Source organism: Anopheles funestus, chromosome 2RL (genome assembly GCF_943734845.2).
Source record: "Anopheles funestus chromosome 2RL, idAnoFuneDA-416_04, whole genome shotgun sequence".
Lineage (NCBI taxonomy): Eukaryota > Metazoa > Arthropoda > Insecta > Diptera > Culicidae > Anopheles > Anopheles funestus.
The window spans coordinates 34,360,220-34,384,420 of record NC_064598.1 but is presented as its reverse complement, the minus strand read 5'-3'; the positions used below and the strand labels follow the sequence as shown (position 1 = coordinate 34,384,420).

At 44.0% G+C, this 24,201-nt stretch overlaps 5 protein-coding genes and 1 long non-coding RNA gene across 10 annotated transcripts in view; 3 read left to right on the top strand and 3 right to left on the bottom strand.

Moving 5' to 3' along the window:
* Nucleotides 1–615: 615 nt before the first annotated feature.
* LOC125760997 (exostosin-3) lies at nt 616–5,313 on the bottom strand. Its single transcript, XM_049421711.1, has 2 exons — nt 2,254–5,313; nt 616–1,720 (listed from the first exon to the last, which is right to left on the bottom strand). Exons 1-2 carry the CDS (start codon nt 5,035–5,037, stop codon nt 1,616–1,618), a joined length of 2,889 nt encoding a protein of 962 aa, XP_049277668.1. The 5' UTR covers nt 5,038–5,313; the 3' UTR covers nt 616–1,615.
* A 424-nt stretch (nt 5,314–5,737) lies between these two features.
* LOC125760993 (serine-rich adhesin for platelets) lies at nt 5,738–10,972 on the top strand. Of its 2 annotated transcripts, none has more exons than XM_049421706.1 (6): nt 5,738–6,252; nt 6,336–6,511; nt 6,583–7,571; nt 7,806–9,149; nt 9,710–10,050; nt 10,121–10,972. In XM_049421706.1, exons 1-6 carry the CDS (start codon nt 6,110–6,112, stop codon nt 10,368–10,370), a joined length of 3,243 nt encoding a protein of 1,080 aa, XP_049277663.1. In that variant the 5' UTR covers nt 5,738–6,109; the 3' UTR covers nt 10,371–10,972. The 2 variants fall into 2 exon arrangements, with proteins under 2 accessions (XP_049277663.1, XP_049277664.1); XM_049421707.1 differs by having other exon boundaries at nt 9,710–9,953; nt 10,121–10,273.
* On the bottom strand, nt 9,462–9,974 carry LOC125761025 (uncharacterized). The gene is made up of 2 exons (XR_007418076.1): nt 9,888–9,974; nt 9,462–9,814 (listed from the first exon to the last, which is right to left on the bottom strand). It is a non-coding gene; the product is annotated as an uncharacterized LOC125761025 (long non-coding RNA).
* Nucleotides 10,973–11,066: 94 nt separating the features above from the next.
* Nucleotides 11,067–11,869, bottom strand: LOC125761022 (U6 snRNA-associated Sm-like protein LSm1). The gene is made up of 3 exons (XM_049421756.1): nt 11,672–11,869; nt 11,415–11,599; nt 11,067–11,337 (listed from the first exon to the last, which is right to left on the bottom strand). Exons 1-3 carry the CDS (start codon nt 11,718–11,720, stop codon nt 11,167–11,169), a joined length of 405 nt encoding a protein of 134 aa, XP_049277713.1. The 5' UTR covers nt 11,721–11,869; the 3' UTR covers nt 11,067–11,166.
* Nucleotides 11,870–12,086: 217 nt separating this feature from the next.
* Nucleotides 12,087–20,905, top strand: LOC125760999 (nuclear pore complex protein Nup107). The gene is made up of 3 exons (XM_049421719.1): nt 12,087–12,264; nt 12,336–15,378; nt 20,491–20,905. The coding sequence occupies exon 2, from the start codon at nt 12,428–12,430 to the stop codon at nt 15,044–15,046; it is 2,619 nt and encodes an 872-aa protein (XP_049277676.1). The 5' UTR covers nt 12,087–12,264; nt 12,336–12,427; the 3' UTR covers nt 15,047–15,378; nt 20,491–20,905.
* Nucleotides 20,869–24,201, top strand: part of LOC125760998 (peripheral plasma membrane protein CASK) — a 229,278-nt gene continuing 225,945 nt past the window's right edge. For all 4 annotated transcript variants that reach the window (XM_049421716.1, XM_049421713.1, XM_049421714.1 and 1 more), the window contains exon 1: nt 20,869–20,979. In XM_049421716.1, coding sequence (XP_049277673.1) covers nt 20,921–20,979 — 59 coding nt within the window. In that variant the 5' untranslated portion in view covers nt 20,869–20,920. The remainder of the gene's footprint in view (nt 20,980–24,201) is intronic.

Sequence of the window (24,201 nt, the reverse complement as noted above, 5' to 3'; positions counted from 1 at the left end):
TGTTTAATGCAATCATTTCTCCACTCTCTTTTTCTCTCTCTCTCTTTTTCTGCCATGTGATTGCGCGAGGGAAACAAATCAAGTTTTGTACAAAGCAGTTTGAAAATGGCAGTTAATGTGATGTAAAATAGAGTAATGGGAACTTATTTAAGATAGTTTACATTACTTTCCATGAGTTTTATAAAGCAGGTATCTATTTAAGCGAAATGTATCTTTAAAAGTTTTTTGTTGTTTTAACGTTTTGTTCATTACGGTGTGCTTCTTGTCTTATTTACTTAATTATGAATTTAAAAATGTCTGTGTTATGTCTTAGCTTTTTTGTAAACTTATTAAAACAATCGTTAAAAACTTTTGGGAATGATTCTCAAAATCAAAATGGAAAATATTTTCATAAAAAAATAAAATTTCATACTTTTAACCACATTTTCAAATCGAATTTTCCACTATGATTAGTGAGCAACAAATTTTTGGGCTTGCTTCGGTGAGAATCACTGCTCGAATTGGAAGAGTGAGAAAATTGCTCACCTTTTTAAACGGTGTGGAAGATTTTTGATTTTCCCAATTTTGAACCCCTCACATTCGGACATTTTTTTAAATTGTTATTATCATCACACGCACAGTATACATGTCATTTTATATTAGTCTTTTCTCAGTACAGATCATTGCTTACAATCGAATGAGTACACCAATACAACCTAACCTGTATTCTCACTTAAAGCTGCACCTAAGTACCTAAAAAACTAGTCGATAAAACATACATCTCAACGTGTACGAAAACTGGCTAACCGAAGACTAGGGGTAACGCGTGGAAACAAACACCCAACCCGACGGAATGGGTGGGTCGGTGATCCCGAACTTGCCGGAGTGTTTTAAGCAACAGTAAAACTACTTATTTGTTCTGGTATAACCTATAACAACATATTTTTCACATATGTATACACGTTTGCCTTTCAAACGTGATTGCTTTTCTTTTTTTGCGTTTGCTTCTCAGTCGTAGCCGGAAATAAAATTGTTCGGCTAACCTAAGCGTTACGGGAATTATGCTACCGTCTTTTAGGACATTACGAGCTAATCCAAAGGGGATGTTCCAATTGGTTTGTGGAATCGGAATTGCTTTGCAAACTGCAACTGGTGCAATAATGTTTATCCTGCTGGTGGATAAAAGCATGCCTGCGGTTCCGCTTTAGTACCGTTAAAAACAAGGTACGGTTTTTCTTTCCATCCCACCCCATATTACAGTCATGTAGTTGTTCGTAAAGTGAAGTAAAATTAATAGAAGCTAAATCTTCTACACTGGAAATTACATCTACTCATGGCATCCAGTTTTTGCTTAATACGCGTCGTACTAATAACAGTGCACCAACTTGAAGGTGGCTATTAAAATTCCCTAGCAGTATAGTAACTCTATCTAGCGTTTCCCAGGTTAGGTGGATGTTGTTGCTGCTGTTGTAGTGGTATGTGGAAAGTTCGCCCGTAGTAGAGAGAAGAATGCATACCCGCTACCGACATCCGTGTCCGTGTGTCACACATGCTGAACAACGAACAGGGACGGACGGAGTCGATCGTTCGATGGATCGGTTCAATTTTGCGCATCGAACCGAAGTGGAATAAGATTTTAGATAAATTTAAAGCATTTCTGTTTGTCGTGCGGTATTCGCGTTTTGAACAGGATCGAATCGGCCCGATACTGGGTGTTTAGTAGGGGTGTGTATCCAAACACCTGCGAAAAGAGAAGAGAGGAATATGGAAATTATTAGTCTTGTGTACACAAAGTAAGCTGGTAACAGTATTCTTCCCAATCGCAAAATCACAAGCAAGCTGCTAAATCACAACAAAACGCCCAAAAGGTCTCGCTGTGGAAAGGTTTAAATGGTCGGTCATAACATGAAATCCAAAAACAAACGGAAGAGACGCACGAAGCGGAAAGGTGCGCAAAAGAAAAGAATCGCGAAAGTGAACAAGTTCTGTTGCAGCATCAACTCAAACGAGTGAGAGTAAGATCATCAGTAGTTCCAGCATTGTTCCGGAAGTGATTCAAACAGATATCGATATTCATCGTGAGAGCTCGGAAACTGGTAACGAAACAAGCGACAAACACAAACCTTGCCATTCGAAACTCTTGAACAACTGTCCACCGTCCACATCAAGAGCTACGGTGAGCTGCGATCGTGCGTACTACGATTTTTACTCCTAATAGCTTAGTCCAGCAATAAAATCCACCACCCCCAAAAAAAACCATTCCCATTCGCTTACCTTGGTAAAGAAATTGATACACTTGTGCCGTTCCTGGAAGTGTGTATCGTCCTCACTGAGCGACACCGGACAGCCGGGACAGCGGAACGTCCAGCGCGATGTTACCTTGACCGGTGGTTTGCGTGTTACGTGCGAGACGAGAAAGTTCATCGCAATGTCCTCACAGTTCATGTACTCATCCACCTTTTCGCGTATTGCCTGCGGTAGGGTGTATGTGTACAGGTACGTGTAGTACTTGTGTATGAAGGCGGCACCGGTCAGCACCATGCTTAGCTCGCAGCTGTAGTTCGAGTTGTAGTTCCACGAGTCGAGCGAGTTTACGTCCCACGCATGAAAGCGACCGGGGAAACCAACGACACGGTCCCGATGCTCACGCCAAACGCGAAACCCAAACAGTATCTCATCGTGGCGCAGATGGGCATCGTCATCCACCGATAGTACCGCCTCCGTTTCGATCGCATCGAAGGGCAGAAAGCGATTGTTGAGTGAATTGCGTGGTGCACGAACGACATGCACCGGCACACCAATGTCTGGCCAACGGAGATCTTCTAGCGGTGGTTTCGGTGAGTTCCACACGACGATCACTTTGTGCAGGTACGGTAGACCGTACAATCGGCTCAGCGAATCCATTAGCACCTGCTCTCGCTCGTACGTCAGTATGACGATCGTGAACTGTTCGCGTGGATAGTTACCACCGAGCGATTCACCAAACTCTTTCCCCGTACCACCCGCTCCCTTCCCGATCGGACGAAAGCCCATGTGGGAGCCGATAAATTTCGCATCCGAAGGAAGTACGGGATCGAACGGGAGTTGCGGATAGAGTGCGAACGGATCCGCCCAATCGTTCCACATTTCGCGAGACTGCACAAGCGTCGCGGTGTAATTACGACGGAATGCCGGACTCGGGTACGGTGGTTCAATTGGACCGAGTGATTCTTCCGGTTCGGTATCAATAACGGGGTCTGATTTGAGCGGGACAAACGACGAATTAAAAACGCTATGCGCTATCACCGAGGGGATCGGTTTCGGTGGGATACCGAGCCGATTGCGCAGACTTGCCACGATCGTATCGACGGTCGACTGTACCGAGCTAAGGTAACGTTCCCACACCAATCGACCCTGGCGGCGCATCGTTAGCAAATCCGCATCGGGAATGGCACGCAGCAGAAAGTGTAGCTCGGTAATGCGTGCCTTCGGTAGCGAAATCACCACACGCCTCCAATCGATCGTTTCCGCGTACGGTAGCTGGACCTGATCGCCGCCCAGCACGAGCGGAATCGCCCCAGCTCGTAGCGCCTCGTACAGCCGTGCCTGCAGCAATGTGGAACTCGTACTTCCTCCTCCTGGCGCTAGCAGCAATGCGAAGGTCGATTCTTTCAGTACGGCTTTCCTCGAATTATCCGTCCCGCACAGTGACCATTCGCGCAAACCCGAAGGACTCCGTTGCTCGGTGGCCGGTACACACTCGAACTGCAGCATAAAGTAATCCTGTGTCCTACCCGAGGACATCTCCTTCAGATGCTCGATGATGAACTCGTCCACGGTGTCACTTTCTGTGTCGTCCGTACCGTGCGGTCCCGCCACACCTAGCGTTCCATTCTGACCGTGCAGTTCACCCTGGAAGCTGAGCAGATACTTCCGTCTGGCCGGCAGCATTGGGGCACACTCCTGCCACACATCTCCACCGGGCGGTCCCAGGATGGGTGGTGCAATCAGATCGAAACCGATGCGAAATTGACTTTCATCGAAGCTGGACTGTACCAACATAGCTCGACCCGTATCCATCGTGTGGCTCTGTAGCATGTTACCCGTACCGGGGCCTATTTCCCGGCGTGCAAAGTTTAGCAGCACATGATTCCGGCCGTCACCACCCCAGTATGGAAGCAAGCGGAGCCGTGTAACGTTCAGACTTGATTGATGCGACGAGGCGGACTCAGCTAACGACCGATCGGAACCACCCTGCGCCGTGTTATAGCGATTGTTCTTCAAAACTTCTTGCTCGGAAAGTGCTTCACCGACGAGCACGAGGAATACGCACGCCTTTTTCGGATCCGTCGTAAGGTGTGCATTGTAACCGAGCGTTTGTTTGATGGTGGTCTTTAAGAACCCGTCGATATCGTACCCATCGCTAACAACGGACGTTGTGTCCGGATCGTACAGATACACCGGAAACCCGGATGTTAGGCTGCAGCGCGAATGATCGAAACAGATGCTCATTTTACACCCCCGACTCTGTTCGGCACCGATTGGACGCATCTCGGTTGGCAGCGAGTCTGAAAACAGTGCACGCGGAAGCGCCAGTTCCGGCGTGTTGCGAAGCACCGCTTCTCGTTGCGCTACCTGTGCTTGCTCTACGGAAATCTTTAATCGATCCAGTTCTGTCTGTTGGCGTGCGAGTTCCTGCTTCAGTTCGTCAATTTTCTGATTGTACAGTCCAATGTCCGACTGTAGCTTCTGGCGGCGGGATTCAAGATCACGCAGCTCAAGCGACACCGTACCCTTCATGCGTAGCATCTCGTCAATGCGTAGCTTCAGATCGGCCGCTTTCAGTGGGCTCACATCTTCGAACGTGAAAAGCTGCGACCGGGACCGGTGGATGTCGTTGTGCTGGACGCTCGATTCTTCGTGGACGAGCAAATTGTAGAAGACAAACGGTAGCGTTAGCGAGCAAACTACCACAACTAACACCACCCGATACAGCTTCATGTGCTTTAGCCAGTGACATACGGCTGCGGTACCGGATGGACCAGCACTGTTGCCACCAAGAGAGTCGTAACTGTTCATGTTACGGCGGAATTAGCTTGTCGTTGGCCAGTTATCGCATGGTTCGTTGGTTTGGAGTTGAAATTGTTACGGGTAGCACTGGGAACGGGTAGAAGTTTTTTCACGAGAAATACCCGCCCAATCACGAAATTGGACACAGCTAATGGTCAGAACTTGTGTACTGACTTTACGTAAAACTTTTTATAATTTAACCTTCAGCAAAAAACAAATTTTCTGTGATTCTATGCATGATTAGCAGAACTAGGTAAGTGGAAGGTTTTGTTTTTCGCAGCTGACAGCACGACGAATGTTGACAAATATTTTGCATTGTAGAACGTTACAGAACGGTGGACATGTGTGTTGAAATTTTAAAAGGAAAATTTTTCGTGCCAAGCATTTTTTACATTCCGAATCATTTTTTAATGAAATCTCAATTATTTTCACTACAATAACAGAAGCACTACATCTATCAATCTTCTTAAAAAATCGCATCGATCTTATAAATGCAATTATTTAAATCACATTGTCATCCAAGCGATCTTTCAGAGGCTAGTGCAAGTTACAGCTGCCACACCCTAGAAAAATATTTAATTTTGTGTATTTACAATTGTTTGGTTCTTCTATACATTATTTTAAACATTTAAAAACACTTTTTATACACCCATTATCAGGATTGAAATTTATTTTAGATTAAAATTTTCATTCCATTTGTCTTCTGTTGATGACCGAGCGCTCTGCAGTGGTGCAACGGCCTTTTCACAGTTGGTTGGCGATTCGAAATCAAACCGATTGACAGACAGATACAAAATAAAATATACCGCACTTTTTTGTACGGGGCCGTTTGCCTGCGAATTCTGTGGGCTTTACTTCGGATTGCCTTTGTTTCGATTACTGTAGCTGTTAAGTGGCGTCAATACGTTCAGCTTTCCTCGGATGAAATGTGTGTCAAGTGTACGATCTCCGATCGAGTTATGTTAGCTTTGTTCAAAAGCCTTCGATGAGCAGTGAAACCTACGCTGGAAGGAACAATCGAAAGCATCTGCCAGAGTGTTGATAGGGAACAGAAGAAAGTGAGGCATTAGCCTGCGTTTGTATGATGACGGATGTTGAAGAGTCCACCAAGGTACGATTGGATCAGGAAATTGCCAACAGATTGCAAAATGAACACCCGGAACAGTTTAATACGTTGGTTCGGATGCACCTGTCGTTTGAACTGGATCTTAACACCGATACGGAGTGAGTAGATGGCACGGGACGGGTCATGCGACTTGTGTGTGGGAGTGGTGGTGCATTTTTACATACTGTTCTTTGCCAAACAGAAACGATCCAGCCGGACTAGATAAGCAAAAGTTGAAGAAATGGAAAGGATTTCACAAGAAAGCGAAGGGATGCACATCGGCCAAAGCGACCTCACCGGAAATGGCAAAAGCTGCACTGACGAAGGCAAACATCGATGACCTGAAACAGCTTATTGCGTTCCTAGAGCAAGAAGAGAGTGAGTATTTTTACCATTTATCGTCCAGGATTTTATGTTGTTTGCTATTAATGACCATCCCTTGTTTTTAGACATCTCTCAGGAAGGCATTTTCCGTAAAACCGGTTCATTAACGCGTCAAAATGAACTGAAAAACTTGCTCTTGCAAGGCAATATGTTACCACTGGATGGGACCGGTTACACAGCGCACGATTGTGCTAGCGTGTTGAAAAGTTTCCTGGCCGATCTACCGGAACCACTACTTACCGAGCTTTACTATCCAGCGTACTGCCAAGTGGCCGATTCGTTTCATTCGAAGGAAGGTTCCCAAGCAACCCGCAGTGACGATCGTTTGTTAAATGCCTTACAGCTGCTCTTGCTTCTTCTTCCGGAGGAAAATAATATTCTCCTGCGGCACATTATCGAACTGTTACATCTCACGATTCAGCACGAGGCGACAAATAAGATGTCGGCTGTAAATTTGGCCACGCTTTTCACACCGCACCTAATCTGTCCGCGCAAACAATCGCCGGAGGCGCTGCACACAACCGCACAGCATATGTCCGGTATCGTAGGTTTCATGATCGAAACGGGGCAGCGTTTGTTCCACATTCCCTCGAAGCTGGCCACCGATATACGTGCGTACTTTGTGGAGCAACGACGTCGCAAAACCATGTCACCCGAGCACATTCTGAACGAATCAACCACATCCGATTCGGTGGCCAACACGGTGTACACGTTCGTCGATCGTGAGAAGACGGCCGAGGCACACATCATGAATTCTACTGACACAGCACTAGCGCAGCTGTACGCTCACATCCAAAGTTTGCCCGAATCGTCCAAGAAGAAAAAGTTGGTGAGCAAATTTAATCGCCAGAATGGGTATGGAACACCGCTGCAGGTTCTGATGCTGCGAGAGAAGAATGCTTCCGGAGGAACGGCTTCCGGGAGTGGTGGAGGGTTGAAGTATCCTCGCTCGATAAGTGATTCTATTAAGCGGCACATCTTCCACAAGTCGCTCATGTCGCGGACACCTAAACAAAGGACAGGCAGTGGTAGCCAGACACCGACCACGTTCCAGGTAAGTACGCGATCGATGCGTTCGCGTGGATGTCTTTGTTGTTCGGTACTCTCTTTTATTGCCTTTCCTTTATCCATTTTGCTAACCGCATCGTTTGATTGTCGCCTTTTTTTGTTATGTTTGCCTGTGCAAATATCGCCCCAAAAACCATCTATCCATTAATTCATCACCTAATATGTGCCATATGCTAACGGAATGTTGTTAAATCATCAAACTCTAACCAACTTCTAATAGACCCCGAGCGGAACGAGCTACGGCAGTGGTGGCCCAAGACAGCGCGTTCTTTTCCAGAGTCCCGTCTCAGCGTCCGATTCACCGGCCAGTGTTGGTTCTCCTGTTTGCATAAAGCGTTGCTCCTCCGTTTCGTCTTCGTCTTCATCGCTTTCCTCAATGTCATCGCACTCGTCGGCGGGAAACACTAACGCTGGGTTCTTGGTGCGAACGAGCAGCAGTGAAAGTAGTTGCAGCACTTCAAGCACACTTGAGCAAAAGTCCATCCGTGGGGTAGAAGTATCGAAGAATGAAACACTCAAACGAAGATCGTCCGGCGAGTTAGGGGAAAAATTCCCCGACGAGCAACGGGAGAACGAATTGGATGCATCTTCGGAACGTAAACGAAGTAGAGTGGATGAGCGTACGGAAAAGGAACAAGTGGGACGATCGAAATCAGCACTGATGGTACGTTTCGGTAACGTCGATACGGTAAGCGGTTGCAATTTGATGGAAGACAACGAACCGCCTCCTCCCGAGGATGATGAAGATTTTGTTGAGCAGGAAGATGACGATATTGGTGGAAGTGAAAATGAGGATGGTGGGGAATTTTCCACCGACGAACTCCTGCTGGACGCTGACGGAGAGCAAATCGTTGCGGATGATTTTGAAGACTGTGAAAGGATACTGAGCGATACCGAGGAAGATCGGTACGGTGCATCGGTTCTTGGTGAAACTCGCTCCCGATACCGTTCGGAACCAAACCTAAGTACTATCGGATACCACCAGCATCAGTGCCGGGGAAATTTAGATCAGAAACTACTGATCGCACGCAACGACGAGGTACCCCGGTTGAAAGGAAGATTAAGCGATGAAAATTCACATATCGAAGGAAAATCTCAACCCGTCACTCCGGGCACATCAGCTGGCGGTTCAACTAAGCAGCGAATCAACTTCTTCAAAAACAAGCTCATCAAGGGTGTATCGATGGGAAATTTGCGTTTCCCATTCGTTAGCGATGGCAGCAAGGGAAGCAAAAAAAGCAACAACCGATCCGTTGAAACACTAAATCGCACGGGTTTAAAAACGGCGCACGACGCTACAATGGCGCGTGATAATTTTGCAGACTATAGCTTTCTGCCTACGCTGCGATCATCCGTACCGATCGTATCGACCGGATGCACGGCGAACAATGGATCGAGCGATGATAATTCCAACGAATTGCCCGAAACACAACCACCGGTACAGGCGATTGGTTGGACGGCAAATTGTTTAACCAGTACACCCGGACCGTCAACACTCATTGGCGGGCGCAATTCAATGTCGCCCATCACGAAAAGTACCCAAAGGATGCCCAAATCGATGCAGGTGTGTATTAATTCATCGAACATGGCATTCATGTCGTCACTGCTTTCATCGCTTTACTTCGCTTTCCAACAATGCGCGTATTCACGAATCGGTTCAAATCTTTCCTTCAACGTTCGAAAGTCATGTATTTTGTTAGCTGCAGTATCGATAGTATGACCGGAAGCGCACGATATCAACTGGATTCAACCATTAGGCAAGGCAGACTTAAAATGCCAACGGTTGAAAGAGAACTAAGAAAGACGCTTGAGGATATTTTTCAAAATTTTCACTTTCCTTTTTACAAATTTTAATAGTAGTTCATTGGATCAATTTTCTTTTTTTTTTTAATAATTTTATTTAACTTGCAAACGCTTTATCGCTTTATGTGTGCTTGATATACGGTGATGGCTTATATATTTTGCTTCAGCTTTTAAAGGAAATATAATATATTAACCAAACATCTAATCAATTTCAAGCTAATTTTAAACTATAATTTGTAACTATGAGGAAAGCGGGTTTAATGAAAAATGTATAATAATTGAAAGGACTTGTTTTCAATAATAATTTAACGACTTTTGCAGGAATCGATCATGACACCGAGATCACGCAAACCGGTCATGTTGCTAGCCGCCATGAATGCGAACGATCCGCAACAACTCTCCACGACTTGCGCCAGTTTCTCAAGCCTGAAAGAGGAAGATGAAGAAATGGACCTTGAACCGGCGGCAGCTGTTTCTACGCTAAACGGTGGCGCTATACCATCGTCATCCCGTTTCGGCAACGAAGTGGGCCTGCCATCGATACCCACTCACTTCCCTACTAAAGGTAACATTGACTCCGGTTGTGTGGTTGTTCATGGTGGTGGTTGTGGTGATGTGGCTGAGGGAGATCAAGTGTCGGCTTCTTTGACGAGTCCCTTTCGGTAAGGGTTATTTGTTTGAACAGTCGTATAGAAACACTATTCAACATGTTCTTTTAATAATCTTTTTCAGAGATTACCTGCTCAGTCGCGGTTTGATGCCAACGGAAAGCCCTGCGGATTTATCGTTCGCTAGCCAGTCGGATGATTTTGAATCATCAGCGGAAATTTTGGACCAACTTAGTGAATCTAAGATGAGCGAAAGCTTGCTGTACTGTATGAATGGTAACGAGCCAAAGGAAAAGGAAGTTACGAAAGTGCCAGCAGCAGTACAGCGGTTATTTGAGCGGGTCGATTCCGAGCTGGACGAGACGGCACTGTGAGTGGGAATCAGTTGTTCCCCTAAACTCGTAGAGAAAGAGGAACCGCTTGAACAAGAGTAACAGTCAATCAAAATTTTAACCGTTTGCTCGTACATACGCAAGTGAGTAACGTATCAAGTTTGCAGACAAAAGACGAAGCAGCAAAACGTCTGCTTGAAGTACATTTTAATTCATTATTGTAGTTTCATAACATCATAGCCTTATAATGGACACATCAGACGGTCTATGGATTGTTAAGGTCAGTATAGCCGAACTCAACAACTCATATGCCTAGATACGAACATTTGACTTCGGTATCTCAAACCAGAGATGACGGTATACAACCAAATGAGGAGACGAATTGTCAGTCAGTCATTTCCCCTCATATTGGATGTCGCACGGATTGGCGGTGTAATGATTATGGATAAGAAGAAGGTAATTAATTGTTAATCATATGTTTTGATAAATTCAGTATGATACTCAGCGCTTTCAAAAGCCACAGACATACTTCTTCAGTACTGATACATTGGTACAAAAGTTGTTAAGAAATTGTATCAATAACTTATGAGATTTTTTTCTTTGTGGAAAAGGCTTGTACTTTTGATCATACTAATATACATATACTAATCAAGCAATAAACAGCAAAGTATATATGCTACATAGAAAAGTATACCAATCTGAATAGAACTTCACCGAATAAAACAACGTACACGAGGATTATAGCTTGAGATGATATTTTTAAAATAAAAAAAGGGTTTCACATATGTTGTTGTATCATCCATTCCGGCAGTCATTTTCATTAAACAATAGGACAACACTAAAACTCGTCTTGAGCCATCTCGGAATTCATGTTCAACCCCCGCTCCTTCAGTGCTTTCGCTACCAGTCGATGCTTTTCCTGTCTGGCCTCCTGTTCGCGTCGCTGTGCATCCAGAATGTCATCAACGGAGATCTCTCTCAGTGGTAAGTTACTTTCCTTTTCGCGATCCTGAAATAGAAACGGGAAATGGAATTAGCTTTAAACGGCCGACAACAATTGCTCGGGGTTTTTTTGTGAGCGCTTACAATCTCTCCCAGCAGTACTACATTTTCGCCGCGGATGATTACCACGCCGCGTTGAATATCGCCGTATTCATTACCGACGTGTATCCGCTCAATGGTACGGTGTAGCACCAGATTGGCAAACTGATCCACACTTCGCAGGTAACCGATTAGCGTTCGACCATCGTGCAGCAGAACCATCAATTTTTCTAGGATGAGAAGGTTGAATGATTATTGCTAATGATTGATGCTGTGGCATTTTCTAGGTTTCATTCGCATACTATCAACTTCATAAAGCATATGGGCGGTGCCAAACAGTGGATTATCCATCTTCTAAGGAATGTGACAAAGGTGGCCGATGCCCCTTGAGTGTAACAGTAATAAAATTCACAATTTAACCGGTGATCACCACAGAGTACACATAAACGAGGATTGGCAGAATGTTGATGTAAACAAAGCGGCGCCAGACTGACGTTTTTAATACGGCACCCCTGTGAAAAGTGTGCAGCAATCTGCAACTGCAAAAGGCCTTTTGCATTGTTTTTTGGACGTTGCGGAAAATGCTTCAAATTGCATAAAACATATTTTTCGATTATTTTTTCGTATTAAGCGGAATGTTAAGTAAATTTAAATATTTTCATTCAAATGCAAAAGGAATTTGGTTTGTGTAGAATTTCTGCCCAATGTCTTCCACACTAAAGTCAAAATTAGCATCACCGCTGTCAGAAGCCATTGTTGACATACGGATTGCGCGCTTGCTGGATAAAACCCCGGTTCGTCTGCAGAAAGTGCATGGAATTTAATGGTTTTCGCGCAAGTTTTATGCTATTAGAGTCAGAATATCGTGTAGTGTATCATCCAGTCGAGTTTGCTGGTAAGAATTGTGACAAACATATCGTAAGTACGCGCAATATCAATCATTCTAATGTGCGTGTTCTGTTTTAGGTTATGGTGCATTTTGTTGATTTTGTGTCGTAAAGAAACTACTGTCGGAACGGGTTGTACGTGTGCCGTATTGTGTTGCTTACATTGCCAAAATGAGCACACTGGAACGCAGCTTGCAGGTTTTGGATGAATCTACGGTGCACTCCAACCGCGGATTGCTCCGATCCAAGGAGTCGGTGCGTTACTTGCAGCAACACCACTCCCTGGAACAGCGTCAGTTGGGATCGTCCTTGTTAGGGGACAGCATGTTGGATTCCGTGCAAGACGTTGGCATGTTTCGAATGGCTGATTCCGATCGCGGTGGTCCACTGTCCGGCAGCCAGATGAGTTTGGTTGCAGGTAGCACGGTTAGCTACACCAATGCCAACATACGAGAATGCACCAAGCAGCTATGTGAAGAGTTCCTACAGGTGGTGCAGCGGTACAAGAACGCATCGGACGTGTTCGATGCGATGGATGAGCTGATTAAATCGTTAGATGAAACACTTGTGCAGATTAACCATACGGCCAAGCAGCTGCTACCGGCAGGCCGCGAGCGCCATCTGCATGCGGAAGAGATGTGGTTGAATGCCGAACGCGATACGTGGAGATTGATGGCTTGCCTGTATCGTGATCGAATGGTAACACAAAAGCAGGACAACGAGATGGATGATTTACCGCTGGTCAACAGTGAGCAAACGATTATCTCGCATCTTTACGTGGGCAATGCAAATCTCCGCGAATATCAGATGATTGTGGATTGGTTGGAGCAGATGGCACTGTACCAGAATCAGGCCGAACTGAGCCACTACATGAGCCGTACGGTGGCGTGGGAAAACACACTCCATCAGATGCTGCAAGTGGGCCAGACGGCATTCGGAAGTGGACGTCCGTTGGTGAAGAGTCTCGATCCCGATGCACCGATCCGTGAAAAGCGTGCACTGCACGATCTCGATATGGAAGATCAGATGCAGCTAGCCAAGCAGGTGTTTCTCGACATTCGCCAAGGACGGTTAAAGGAAGCACAGATAAAGTGCGAAAACTATGGCCAGGCGTGGAAGGCAGCCATGCTCGAAGGATGGCGCCTTCACCATGATCCAAACTACGTAGGGGAGAAAGACTTCCGCACACGGGAATCCATCGACGGTAATCCGAGACGTGATTTGTGGAAAAAGTTCGCTTGGCAGATGGCGGAAAGCCGTATGCTGGACCCATACACGAAGGCTACGATTGGATCACTGTGCGGGCATCTGGATTCGATGGTGGACGTGCTGTCCGAACACTCGTGGAATGATGTGCTGTGGGCGTACGTGAAGATTCAGATAGACATTCGGGTGGAAAGTGAAATACGGTCACACTGCATCAAGAGCTATCTACCCATGCCGGATCGGTACTGGAACGGAAAGAAGTCGCTGGAACAAATCTTTGATGCGCTCGAGGCACACAAAAACGTGCGCATCTGTATGGCGGCGAAGGATGTGGATAAGGTGATCCAGAAGTACATTATGCTGGACGACATTCCCGAGCTGATGCGTATCGTGGACGGATGGTTGGAGGGAACGGAGGTGGTGCTAATCCCCCAGATGTTACGTTTCTTGACACACTTCGTAATGTTTCTACGGCAGATTGGAAAGACCTTCCAGGAGGACATTGGAGACCGGGTGGTGAAGCGATACGTGGAGTATCTGATAACGCTCGGTGTGCCACACATGGTGGCGTTCTATACGGCCGCACTGCCACCGAACATGCAGCTACTGCTGTACTCACGCTTTCTCGAAACCATCAGCGACAGTCTGCAGAGAAAGCAAGCACTTGAGGATGCGTACAGCTTCGGTTTGGACGTGCCAACCATCACGGTGTATACGGTGGAACGGTGTCGTATGATGGAACCCGAAACCGATGAATCAGCACCGACCGCTTCGGGCAAGCTGACCGAGTTGGACCAGCAGAAGATTTTCTCCCTCGAATGGCTTACCTTCTATGCGGAGCAACGTGGTGAACTTTTGTGGCAAACCAACAGCCTGATACGATACTTCCTGGCCCGGCGCAGCATCGAAGCGGCCCGGAAAACGTTTGCCGTTATACCGGCAGACACAATGGAGCTCATATTCACCCACTACGGTTCGAAGGATGATATTCCGTGCCGGGAGGAAGTGAGCATTCGCGAGTATCTCTGCTACCAGACATATCTCGCTGCCATTCAGGGGTACAACGATTGGTCCCACATTTTCTACAACGGCAAACCGAAACCACCGCCGGTGGTAAAGATATCGAACTTTACGGAACGCGTCACATCCGAACATCGAGAAGAAACGTACCGGAAGGAGCTGAGCAATTGGGAGGCACGTATTGCCGACGTGACAACTTTAACGCGCGATCTGCTGTACAATGTGCTGCTGTTCCCGGAGGCGGGTTGGCTAGTGGATACGGACACGATGAAACCCATCCCGGAGGAAGATGAAGATTGGCAAAACCGGGCGGTACAGATGGAAAACTTACGGAAACTATGCATACCGGAGATAGTGTTGCTGTTGCACCAGCTGCACACACTGACCGATCGGCACAGTGAGAATCTGTTGCTGGCCGATGTGCTTAGCTCGGAATCGCGCAAACTGTACAGCGTCTTTCCCAAACACAAGCTAGCGGAAACGCTAACAAAGATCGCCGAATCGTCACTAACGCTTATGAACAACCGGAAAGACCCTTTTGTTGGTGAAAGTGCGAAGAAGTAGCGATTTACATCGAGTTTTGTCCCGCTGCATTTACTAAAATTCGTTTGTTTTTTTTTCCTTTAATTTCTGTCATGTTTGAATAAAATGATAAGTTATAAACTAAGCAAAACAGTAAGTAAAAATGAAGTTGTTTTTTTTTTATTTAAAATTGTGAAAATGAAAAAGTTCTATGTTCGAAAGACAACGAACCACTGGATTGTAACGTAGTGTGCGTGCGAACGCACTGAAGGGGGGGCGCGAGCTTATCATTTTGACAGCTGCGTTGAAGCTCTCCACCGGATTCTCCATTTCGTAAACATTGCACGCGCATTCAGCTTCGTTCTGGCGTTTAAGTTAGTACAGTTCGGTGGTACAATTCACAATCGTAGTTCTATTGTTTCTATCCGGGACGGTACGTCCGTCTGCGAAGTTAGCTACCGACGTAGTGTTTGTATTAGGTTGGTTTGTACACATGTTCACCCTATCGCGACTATCACACCTTAGAATGGGCTGGTAGAATCGAGTGATTTGGTTGTTGCTTTTTTTTACGGCAAAAGGGTGATTACGTACACACATACACACATTCTGGTGGGCTGCTTACCAGCTGGTAGGAAAAGCTCTCGTTTCGTTTGTCATCCAAGCAAACAACGTAATGCCGGTGGCAGTGTTTCTACGGGACGGTTTCTTCAAAGACGTACAAATCCGTACTTGTCACCTTGGAGCCCTGTGTTCGTGATGGCACCACGTCGGGGTCATGGGCTAATGAATCCGGGGCAAGTATTGTTAACTATGGTGCGAGTGACAACGTTACGCGTGGTAGTGGCTGCGTGCATTAGATGTGATGTCACCGCCTGGTTCTTGCAAAGCTGGCTGGGAATGTGAAGTTGGGGCCGGTGTAATGAGAGTGTTGTGTATTTTTTTTAAATCAAAGTAATCGCCTATTTAAAAAGCACGAATAAAGTTGTCAACCAGTTTTCCCCGCCAGTTCAAAATGGTTCCAAAAGCGATGTGTTTTTTTTTGTTGTAAAACATCGGATAATAAACGTGTCTTTCGGGTTTGGGGAATGTGTTTGTTACCGTTTTGCAGTGATGCGTTACGAGAGAGAAGCAATAGAAAACGTAGTTACTCCATATACGAACGGTAACGGTAAACCAGCGTGGAAAGTAAATGTGTCAAACGTTGGTGTTGTTCTACGCGCGTTCAAATGTCAAACATCCAGAATGCGAACTCACAGGAAGCTATCGTGTTGCGTGTGAGTGTGCAATGTAGGGGAAAAATCACCCCTTTGGCAAAGGTAAGGGAAAACTGAGTTTCCACCAAAAGCGTTACACACTATGAGTGTGTGCAGTGTGCTGTAATCAACAACTAATGTGTGTGTGTGTTTGCGTTTGTACCACTACCTGGTGCGATAGTGTTGGTGCCTTCTTTCTTTCTCGCCCTTAACGGGGGGAAAGGGTGCGTGTGCGTGTACACGCGGGTATCGCGATTTTCCCCGGAAAAAACGGTGTGTCCCACAAGGATACAAGCGCTCGGATTGTTGTTCTAGGTGGATCGTTCGTCCCGTGTGGTTGCTGCTTTTTTCGATCGCTTTTCACTCTCGCTGTCGTTTTGTATGGCCTCCAGCGGTTAACGCTTTGTTGTTACAGTGATTAAAATCAAACAAAGTTTGCAATACACATCAAAGCAGGCGAGCGAACACAATCAGTGCGGCGGAAAATTCACAGAACCGTGTTACACAGCTAAACAGGGTGTTTTCTTTTTGCTGTCCTTTCGTTTTCCCGTTTTTTTTTGTTTTTTTTTTTGGGGAAGGGCTCCCGTTTGTCTCGAGCGCTGGGTGCATTTTTGGTGGATAAAAACCGAAAGGTAAACGGGGCTGTCGGTGTACGTGTGTTTGTGTGTGTGTGTGAACTTTTAGCTTTAGTAGTGTAGTAACCGCGGCATTCCACTACGGGAGTGTCTACAACCTGCCTAACCAAAGCACAACCCCAGGCAGGCACAAGGCAGGAGCCAAAACAAAAGCTGCGACAATTTTCACTCAACAAAGTTGGCGTTGATTTTGCTTCTTTTTTTTTTGTGTTTGTGTGCGCGTGATTTGGCACTGCACACTGCAGTAAACTTGGAAGCCGTCCGTTTTTGGTGCCGTGCGTGTTACGTGAAAATATTTTCCTGTTGACCTAGTGCAAGAGGAAAACTGTGAGCATTGGTAAGAACGTGAAGAAAACGCCCCACCCACACCCCGTTACGGGAGAAAGAGCAACGCGTGCGTGTGTGTGCGGAACGGGAGGAAAGAAAATAGGAAGGAGTTTGCGGGGGGTGGTGGTGTGGGAGGGATGTAACGGAATGTAAATCATGACAGTGGAAGGAAATGTAATCATCTCACAGCTCACGTCGTATGTTTAGTATTCGCTGCAAATCTAAACATAAACTAATAAATACAGTGATTGTGGGAATGCTTTACTTTGAGGTGTGAAAATGATTTACAAAACAGCATCCATTACAATCTTCTCTTGCTTGATATCTAAACAAACACTAAAATCAGTTTGAGAAAATCGTTTAATATATTCATTGATGTATGAAAAACCCTCAACGTAAATTGTGAAAGTTTGCTTTACTACAACACTATTCCGTACGACAGTAGCAGCAGCTGCGCGAGTGCAAAATTCAATGACGCTTTTGCTTGTGTGTGTGTGTGTTGGTTGCTAGGTCGGTCGGAGTACGCGTGTGTGCGTATGTGTGTTGTGAGCTGGAAAATGTGTAGCGGAAAATTGCATCCTTTTTCCGAGTTCTGATGCAGCTATGTATGTGTGTGTCCGTGAGCGAGTGGCTGTATGGTGGTGTGTGTGTGTTGTTACAAACGAAAGCAAGAAATTTGGAGCTTTGGAGTTGGAGGAGAACACAACTCATGATCGTGTGTTGTTGGTTGTTTGGTTGACTGGGAAAACATTTAGCCTACTACAATCATATTTGCGAAGGAGTTCCTAGTGTACGCGGGATGATAGTGAGAGTTTCCATCTGACAAACAGGGACAGCGTTTTAGAAGTTGTTTTAACGGAAAATCATTGGTATTAATAAATAATTGCATTTTTAGCAATTTAGATGTTAATTTTATGAAATTACTTTTTAGTTTGAAAACACGATTGAACAGCGTTGTCAGCTTTTGTGCAGGACCTGTACCTATGCTCCAGGACTGTTTGTTGGTAGACTAGTAAATGCTGCCGGTCTCCACAAGATAGGACAAGATAGGAACTAAATTCGATCTGGATTGTTCCTTCACATTAATATGGCAAGCTAAGAAAACCTTTCTTTTTTTGGCTCTCCAGCCTAAAGAGGTCCACCAGGGATTTCATTTCTATCTCATCTTATCAGTTCTTGACAGTAAATTCTGTGTACGAGGATACGGTCTGAATGGGTCCTGAGCTACTTCCGACTGACAAAAAAAAATATCGCCCGTAAGAAGCGATATAATTTCAGAAGTTCGAAAAAAGAACTTCTTCGGGATTTTTGAAAAGATGAGTTAAGCTATATGATGATGATAAATCACATACCCCAAAAGAGGTTTGAGAGAGACGTAAATATCTTTAAGATATTTAAACTCTAATCCTTGTTTTTAATATCCATCCAGAAAACTGGTCATAAATATATAAAAATAGTTAGAATTTTCTTATATATTATGAATTATACAAGTAAAACATTTTATCACAAAAGACACCTAATTTCTGACCTTACTTTCTGTACAAAATGGCAGACATATCATGTTGAAAAAGCGAATTTTTTGCCAAATTTATTTTATTATTTTGCTAATAAAGTAAACAGAAATCAATTTAAAAATGTAAGCAATTGGGACAAGTACTAGTAACTTGTTTGTAGAATATGTTATGAAAATGTTAAGTGGATCAGTTAATAGATTTTCGTACAAATTTTGACCCTTTTTGCAAACAGTTTTTTTTCTGAGAAAAAAAAATTTTAACATTAAAAATAATTTCCATTTTTTGTTGTCAACGACTTTTCTAACGCCCTTAGATATGTCGTCTGATGTTAACCGAAATCCAAAAAACTCCTCACTTGTCATTTGAAGTTTTGTTTCCAAACCCGCCAACAAGCATTCGTTGTATTGGTGTGTTCTTCTGTGTGGGTCGTTGGTAACCTTCTTCCCACTGTTGGTGAGGTCCTTCCACTGCTTGAGCGTTTAAATTTCTTGCCCGTACGTACTGTTTTAGACAAGGTAACGTTACAGCACGCGTAGGCGTTAGGTGGTAACGTTACAGCAAACCGTTCTCCTGTTTGTGCGCGCGCTTGGGTGTGTGTGTGTCTACAGCATCCCCAAGAGTGGCAGCCCTGAGTGGTAGGCAGCTTCGGGCGAACGGAATGGATCCCACGTCTTCCTGGGAACTCGGGCATCATCAGCCCCGGCTTGACCGGCGTGACGGCTTTCGATGGATCATCAGTGCAGCAGGAGTCCTTCACGCAGCCGGATTAATTTTTTGGCCGTGCTGTCGGTCGCATCTGGGTTTGGCAGCTGCCCCGCACCAGCGACTATCGCGCAGGGTTGGCTGCCATGCTTTCGCTGCTGTTGCGGTGTACTTTCGATTGCTCGACCCCAATACGACCCCAAAACAATGAGCTGCTGTGCGTGTGTGTTTGTGTTGTGTCCGCAAAAGGTTTTAACTATTGTTGCTTGCGAACGTGTGTTTTGTACAAAAAAAGACGCGAGTCGTCATCGTTTATTGCGCGATGGGCGGTGATTTCGTTTATTTTTAGCTGCCCAGTTTATTAAAAGGGGTTTGTATAGACAATTTTCCAACGTACATGTACACCTTCGTTTACAGCGTGTAATGCACTTGTGCGGGGGTGTACAGTTTCCTCATCCGTATGCACCGGGCGTGAGATTGATAGAAAGTGACAGTGATGCGGTGAACACTTTCGTACGTTTTGCCGGTTTCGAAGCCGAACCGGAATGGGGCGTTGGACAGAAATAATCGAACATATCACTACACTGCACAAACGATGTTTATCGTGCAAACGAGAGTGAAAATTGGGTAGATATGGGTCGAGGAAAAAAACCCGATCGATCGTAAACATATTTTTTGGGGAAAATTTATTCGCATTTCCTGCCAATAAAACGGGTTTTCCCCGGCCGAACGGGGAAAAGGAAGAACCTGTAAAGAAGGTGGCAATCGATCCGTTACATTGGATGTTTTCTTTAGATTTAACTGAGGGGAAAAACAGATCATTCGTGTGTTGTTCCATCGATGATTTTCGAAGGCCGTGTCTGGCGTGGTTGCTGGTTTAGAACGAGAAGTTAAATAAATAATAACAACAACCACCACCCCCCCCCCTACCCCGTACGAATGCGTGATTTGACCGGTCAACAACATCGTCAGGTTTCGGGGTGGGAACTAATTTCAGAAATTATAACATGCGTCTGTGTGTGTTCATATTTATTCATGCGTTAATTTCACCACAGTTTACGTACAACAGTCATTCGCAACGCAACAGTGCAGTGCAGTGCGCGTAAAGTGCAACAAAGTATAAGAATTTTCCCTCTCGTGTTACAGGAGTGTGTTACGGAAACATTAAGGAAAAGAGCAAAGAGGTTTAAGACAAATTTTTGTTGGCGTTTTCGAGCTTAAAATTCACATCCAAGTGTGAATGATTGTGCACGATCCAATGGTGTAAAGAAGAGGTGTGAGGTTAAGAAATAATCTTAACAATAAGTGAAGCATTCCTCACACTAGTCGAGACGACGAGTTGATGATCGACGGGGTGTTAGTGTGAAACGTGAAAAAGGGAGAATTAAAAAAAAACAAGTGACAAATTTCGCTAAGAAAGCCGATATAATCAATCACAAATTGCACAAGTGTCGCAAGGGAAGAGTGAACAACGATTGCAGCACAATGGCTGACGACGAGATTCTATTCGACGATGTGTACGAACTCTGCGAAGCAATCGGAAGGTAAGTTTTTTCTTATTTCATCAAATTTAATCAAAGTAATTTATCAAAACCCGTCCCTAAACCCAAAAGCTGGTCGCGGTACATAATTTGCTGTTTAATTATAAAAATAAGAATGATTATTCTATTCTCCTTCACAACCGTAAAGAGGTTTCCCCTTTTGCTATGTGCCGCGTTTTTCTACACAAAACTTTACGCTCTGAGGAGAATTTACTACCAACAATTGCTAACAATATGGGGTTTTGGTTGATTGGCCGTTCCGGTGCACAAAGTTTTCCGAAAGTTCTAATGAATGCACTTGAGAGAATGATGCACGCGAAAACTTGCCATTGCATTTCGCGAACAAATGCTACCATCGTCTGACTCAAGGCCTATTTGTATGCAGATGTTTGTTTGACATGACACGATGAGTATGGGATGCTCATGGGATCACATATACTGAACTAGCCTTGACTGAACTAGCAAGATATGGTTTAGGAAAAGTTTCGTACATGCAAAACTATTTCTTCGTTCTTTCACATATGTATGCCTAAAACTTGAATATGTTTCTTAAACATAAATTAAAGATGATAAGTTTTATAATGTCTTCCTTTTAGAATATATTACATAATGTGAATATATTATAGTATGACTTGCTTGTAAGGAAATAAGGAAATGTTAGTAGCTCATAACCGGATAACCGGCCGATCCAGATGATATTTGATTCAAGACTTTTGGTGTCCAAACATGGGGCAGCAAAGTGTAGTTGAACTTTTGAATTATTTTAAATGATGATTAAAAACAACTTGATGGAGTATAGTTCACTTTAACGAAAAATCCCTGATTAAATGGTGAATTGAAGGTGTTCGTGATGGCAGAACTATTTTTTTCAATTAACCCTTAACGCATCAGACGAAAATACCTTACCGAACAATACGGTTTATTGATTTATTGTATCTACTGAACTGAAATGTATTGCATTATATCAATAATGAATCAATTGAAGACATTTCATTGTATTATTGTTGCATAAGGTTGAATAGATTTGTATTGTTCTAGCATTTTCCTGAAGTTTAAGGCTTCTTGTATATTTTGTGACAATTTTATATTAATATACCGACGAATAGCAAAATTATAGCCCAAATTAAAAACTTTTGTTCTTCCTAAAATACGTAGGTTTAACGATTAAATGTGTTAAAAAACAACATTTTGCACATCTGTACCCAACATTTCTCGAAAACGTTTAACCGAGTATGCCCGGGATAATACAAGTTGCAAAGAGGAAATGTCTTGTGAAAATTGTACACACTTCAGCCTTTTGAGGCTGACAATACGGCTAAATACCGTAATACAGTGGAGCGCCGATTATTCGGGTACCTTTGTATCCGGCTATGCCATTATCCGTGCAGCACGGAAATGACAGTTCCAAAGGCGAATTGACATAGTAATTGTAAACTGGTGATGGCAAGAAGTAAGTGCCTCAATAGGAAATGATACAATTTGCTCAAATTTGAAAAAAAAAACAGATTTACTTTGCAAAGTGCGAATAAGAAAATTAACATCCAAAATTAACAACATGATTTATAAATAAGGCCACCTATTACACACTAAATACTAATATTTATCAGTAAAAAGGGTTGTGCCTATTATCCGTGATATTCGCTTATCCGGCAAGGGCTGAGTCCCGATGAACACGGATAATCGGCGTTCCACTGTAATTGAATATAAATAAACTAAATAAATGTCACAGAGACGTGTGTATCGATTGTTTTGCAATTTTTAGCAGATATTCTTTTTGTTTTGGTCAAAATAATGTCAGTCGTTTTCGGTGGAAAATATCTTCGTCGTCTTTAATCCATTTTTCTGTCAAACTTGTCAAAAATTAAAGAAGTTTCAGATTTATGTATCCTCTTCCAAAGCTGACTGTTAAATTTTTAGATATTTTTTTTACGAAACGGAAATTATATTCTTTACTAACTTTAGAATGAATATAGTTTCAAATAGGCAGGCTAGGCATCAAATATTTGAAAAAGCTTTTTTAAATACCTAAAATAACCAATTTTGATGTTTTTTGGACTAAAACTCCCCTTAAGTAACATTATTTAACTAATTCTTCACATAAATTCGTAACTTGAGAGTTGAGGTTTGAGAGTTATGGAATTTCTGTATTTATTTGGAATTCTGTATTATTATTTCGTGTGCAAATATGGCCTTGCCACTGAAACCTTAAGGGTTTAGTTGGAAAACTTGTTTTGCCTAGGCAGGGTTCAAACATTTCGCGTACGTTTAAACTTTTCCCAACAATTCAAATACAAAAACCAAAATAAAAAAAAAAACAAATCACACAAGTTTTGTGTGCTATTCAACACTATAGAAAATCCTCATTTGTGAAATGAATTGAAGCTGAAAAATTGGGAACTGGAAGTACTGGGCATGACGAGATATAGTTCGGACCATTTTCGTTCGAATAAGCAAAAAAAAAAACTCAATTTCATCCCCAAGACTTTCTTTTTTAAAGGGAGTTTCCAGTACCAACCGTACGCGCAAAGTTTGATCCACAAACATTCAATGCTCAAAACTATTGCTTCGATTTAATTCCAATGATTAATGGTTGTTGTAGGGCGGCTTGAAGAACCTGCAGAGCTTCAACTTCATCGCTTCGAACTCGAAGAATGCCGTCCGATTGTGATTCGCTGCATCGTTTTACGCATTCACTGCATGGTGCCCGTGTGGTTTCCACGTTGACAGACGTGGTAATTGCGAAAGTTTACACACCTTCTCGTAGCGTACGGGTGTACAAAACGGGTGGAAAATAGCATCGGAAGGATATGCAGCATCCGATTTGCGTAATGCGAATCCTTACCCATTCGTGGCTATGTTGCACCCCTCCCCCGTCCGGGTTCACGGGTGTATGGGGTTGGGCAGGGAAAAGGGGGAGCGATCGTTTGACCTACCACCTACCCATCCGGTATGGACACCACTGCACGTTGTTGAGGTGTTCCGTTGTTCGGTTCGGCGAGTGACTTTGAGTGCTCGTTTTGCGCATGGCCGGTAATGTTCGGTTGTATCTCATTTAGCTTCTAGATCCCTTTAACACGAGGAGTACTATTCGGAATATACTTTTTATGTATATGTGTGTGATTACGCTTTCTTTCCATTATGTGAAGATACTACAAGATAGCTGACTACATTGGCCTTCCTTTTTGAAGTACCTATAGGACCTTCCATGTGATGGTTTGTGTGAGA

Excerpts from the sequence above, each read along its gene's own strand:
- LOC125760997 (XM_049421711.1), bottom strand. The coding sequence starts at position 5,037 with ATGAACAGTTACGACTCTCTTGGTGGCAACAGTGCTGGTCCATCCGGT. Across the intron at positions 1,721-2,253 it reads GTATCAATTTCTTTACCAAG|GTGTTTGGATACACACCCCT; the intron begins GTAAGCGAATGG and ends CTCTTTTCGCAG.
- LOC125760993 (XM_049421706.1), top strand. The coding sequence starts at position 6,110 with ATGATGACGGATGTTGAAGAGTCCACCAAGGTACGATTGGATCAGGAA. Across the intron at positions 9,150-9,709 it reads GGATGCCCAAATCGATGCAG|GAATCGATCATGACACCGAG; the intron begins GTGTGTATTAAT and ends CGACTTTTGCAG. Across the intron at positions 10,051-10,120 it reads TCTTTGACGAGTCCCTTTCG|AGATTACCTGCTCAGTCGCG; the intron begins GTAAGGGTTATT and ends AATCTTTTTCAG.
- LOC125761022 (XM_049421756.1), bottom strand. The coding sequence starts at position 11,720 with ATGGATAATCCACTGTTTGGCACCGCCCATATGCTTTATGAAGTTGAT. Across the intron at positions 11,600-11,671 it reads TATGCTTTATGAAGTTGATA|AAAAATTGATGGTTCTGCTG; the intron begins GTATGCGAATGA and ends TTCTCATCCTAG. Across the intron at positions 11,338-11,414 it reads TAGTACTGCTGGGAGAGATT|GATCGCGAAAAGGAAAGTAA; the intron begins GTAAGCGCTCAC and ends TTTCTATTTCAG.
- LOC125760999 (XM_049421719.1), top strand. The coding sequence starts at position 12,428 with ATGAGCACACTGGAACGCAGCTTGCAGGTTTTGGATGAATCTACGGTG.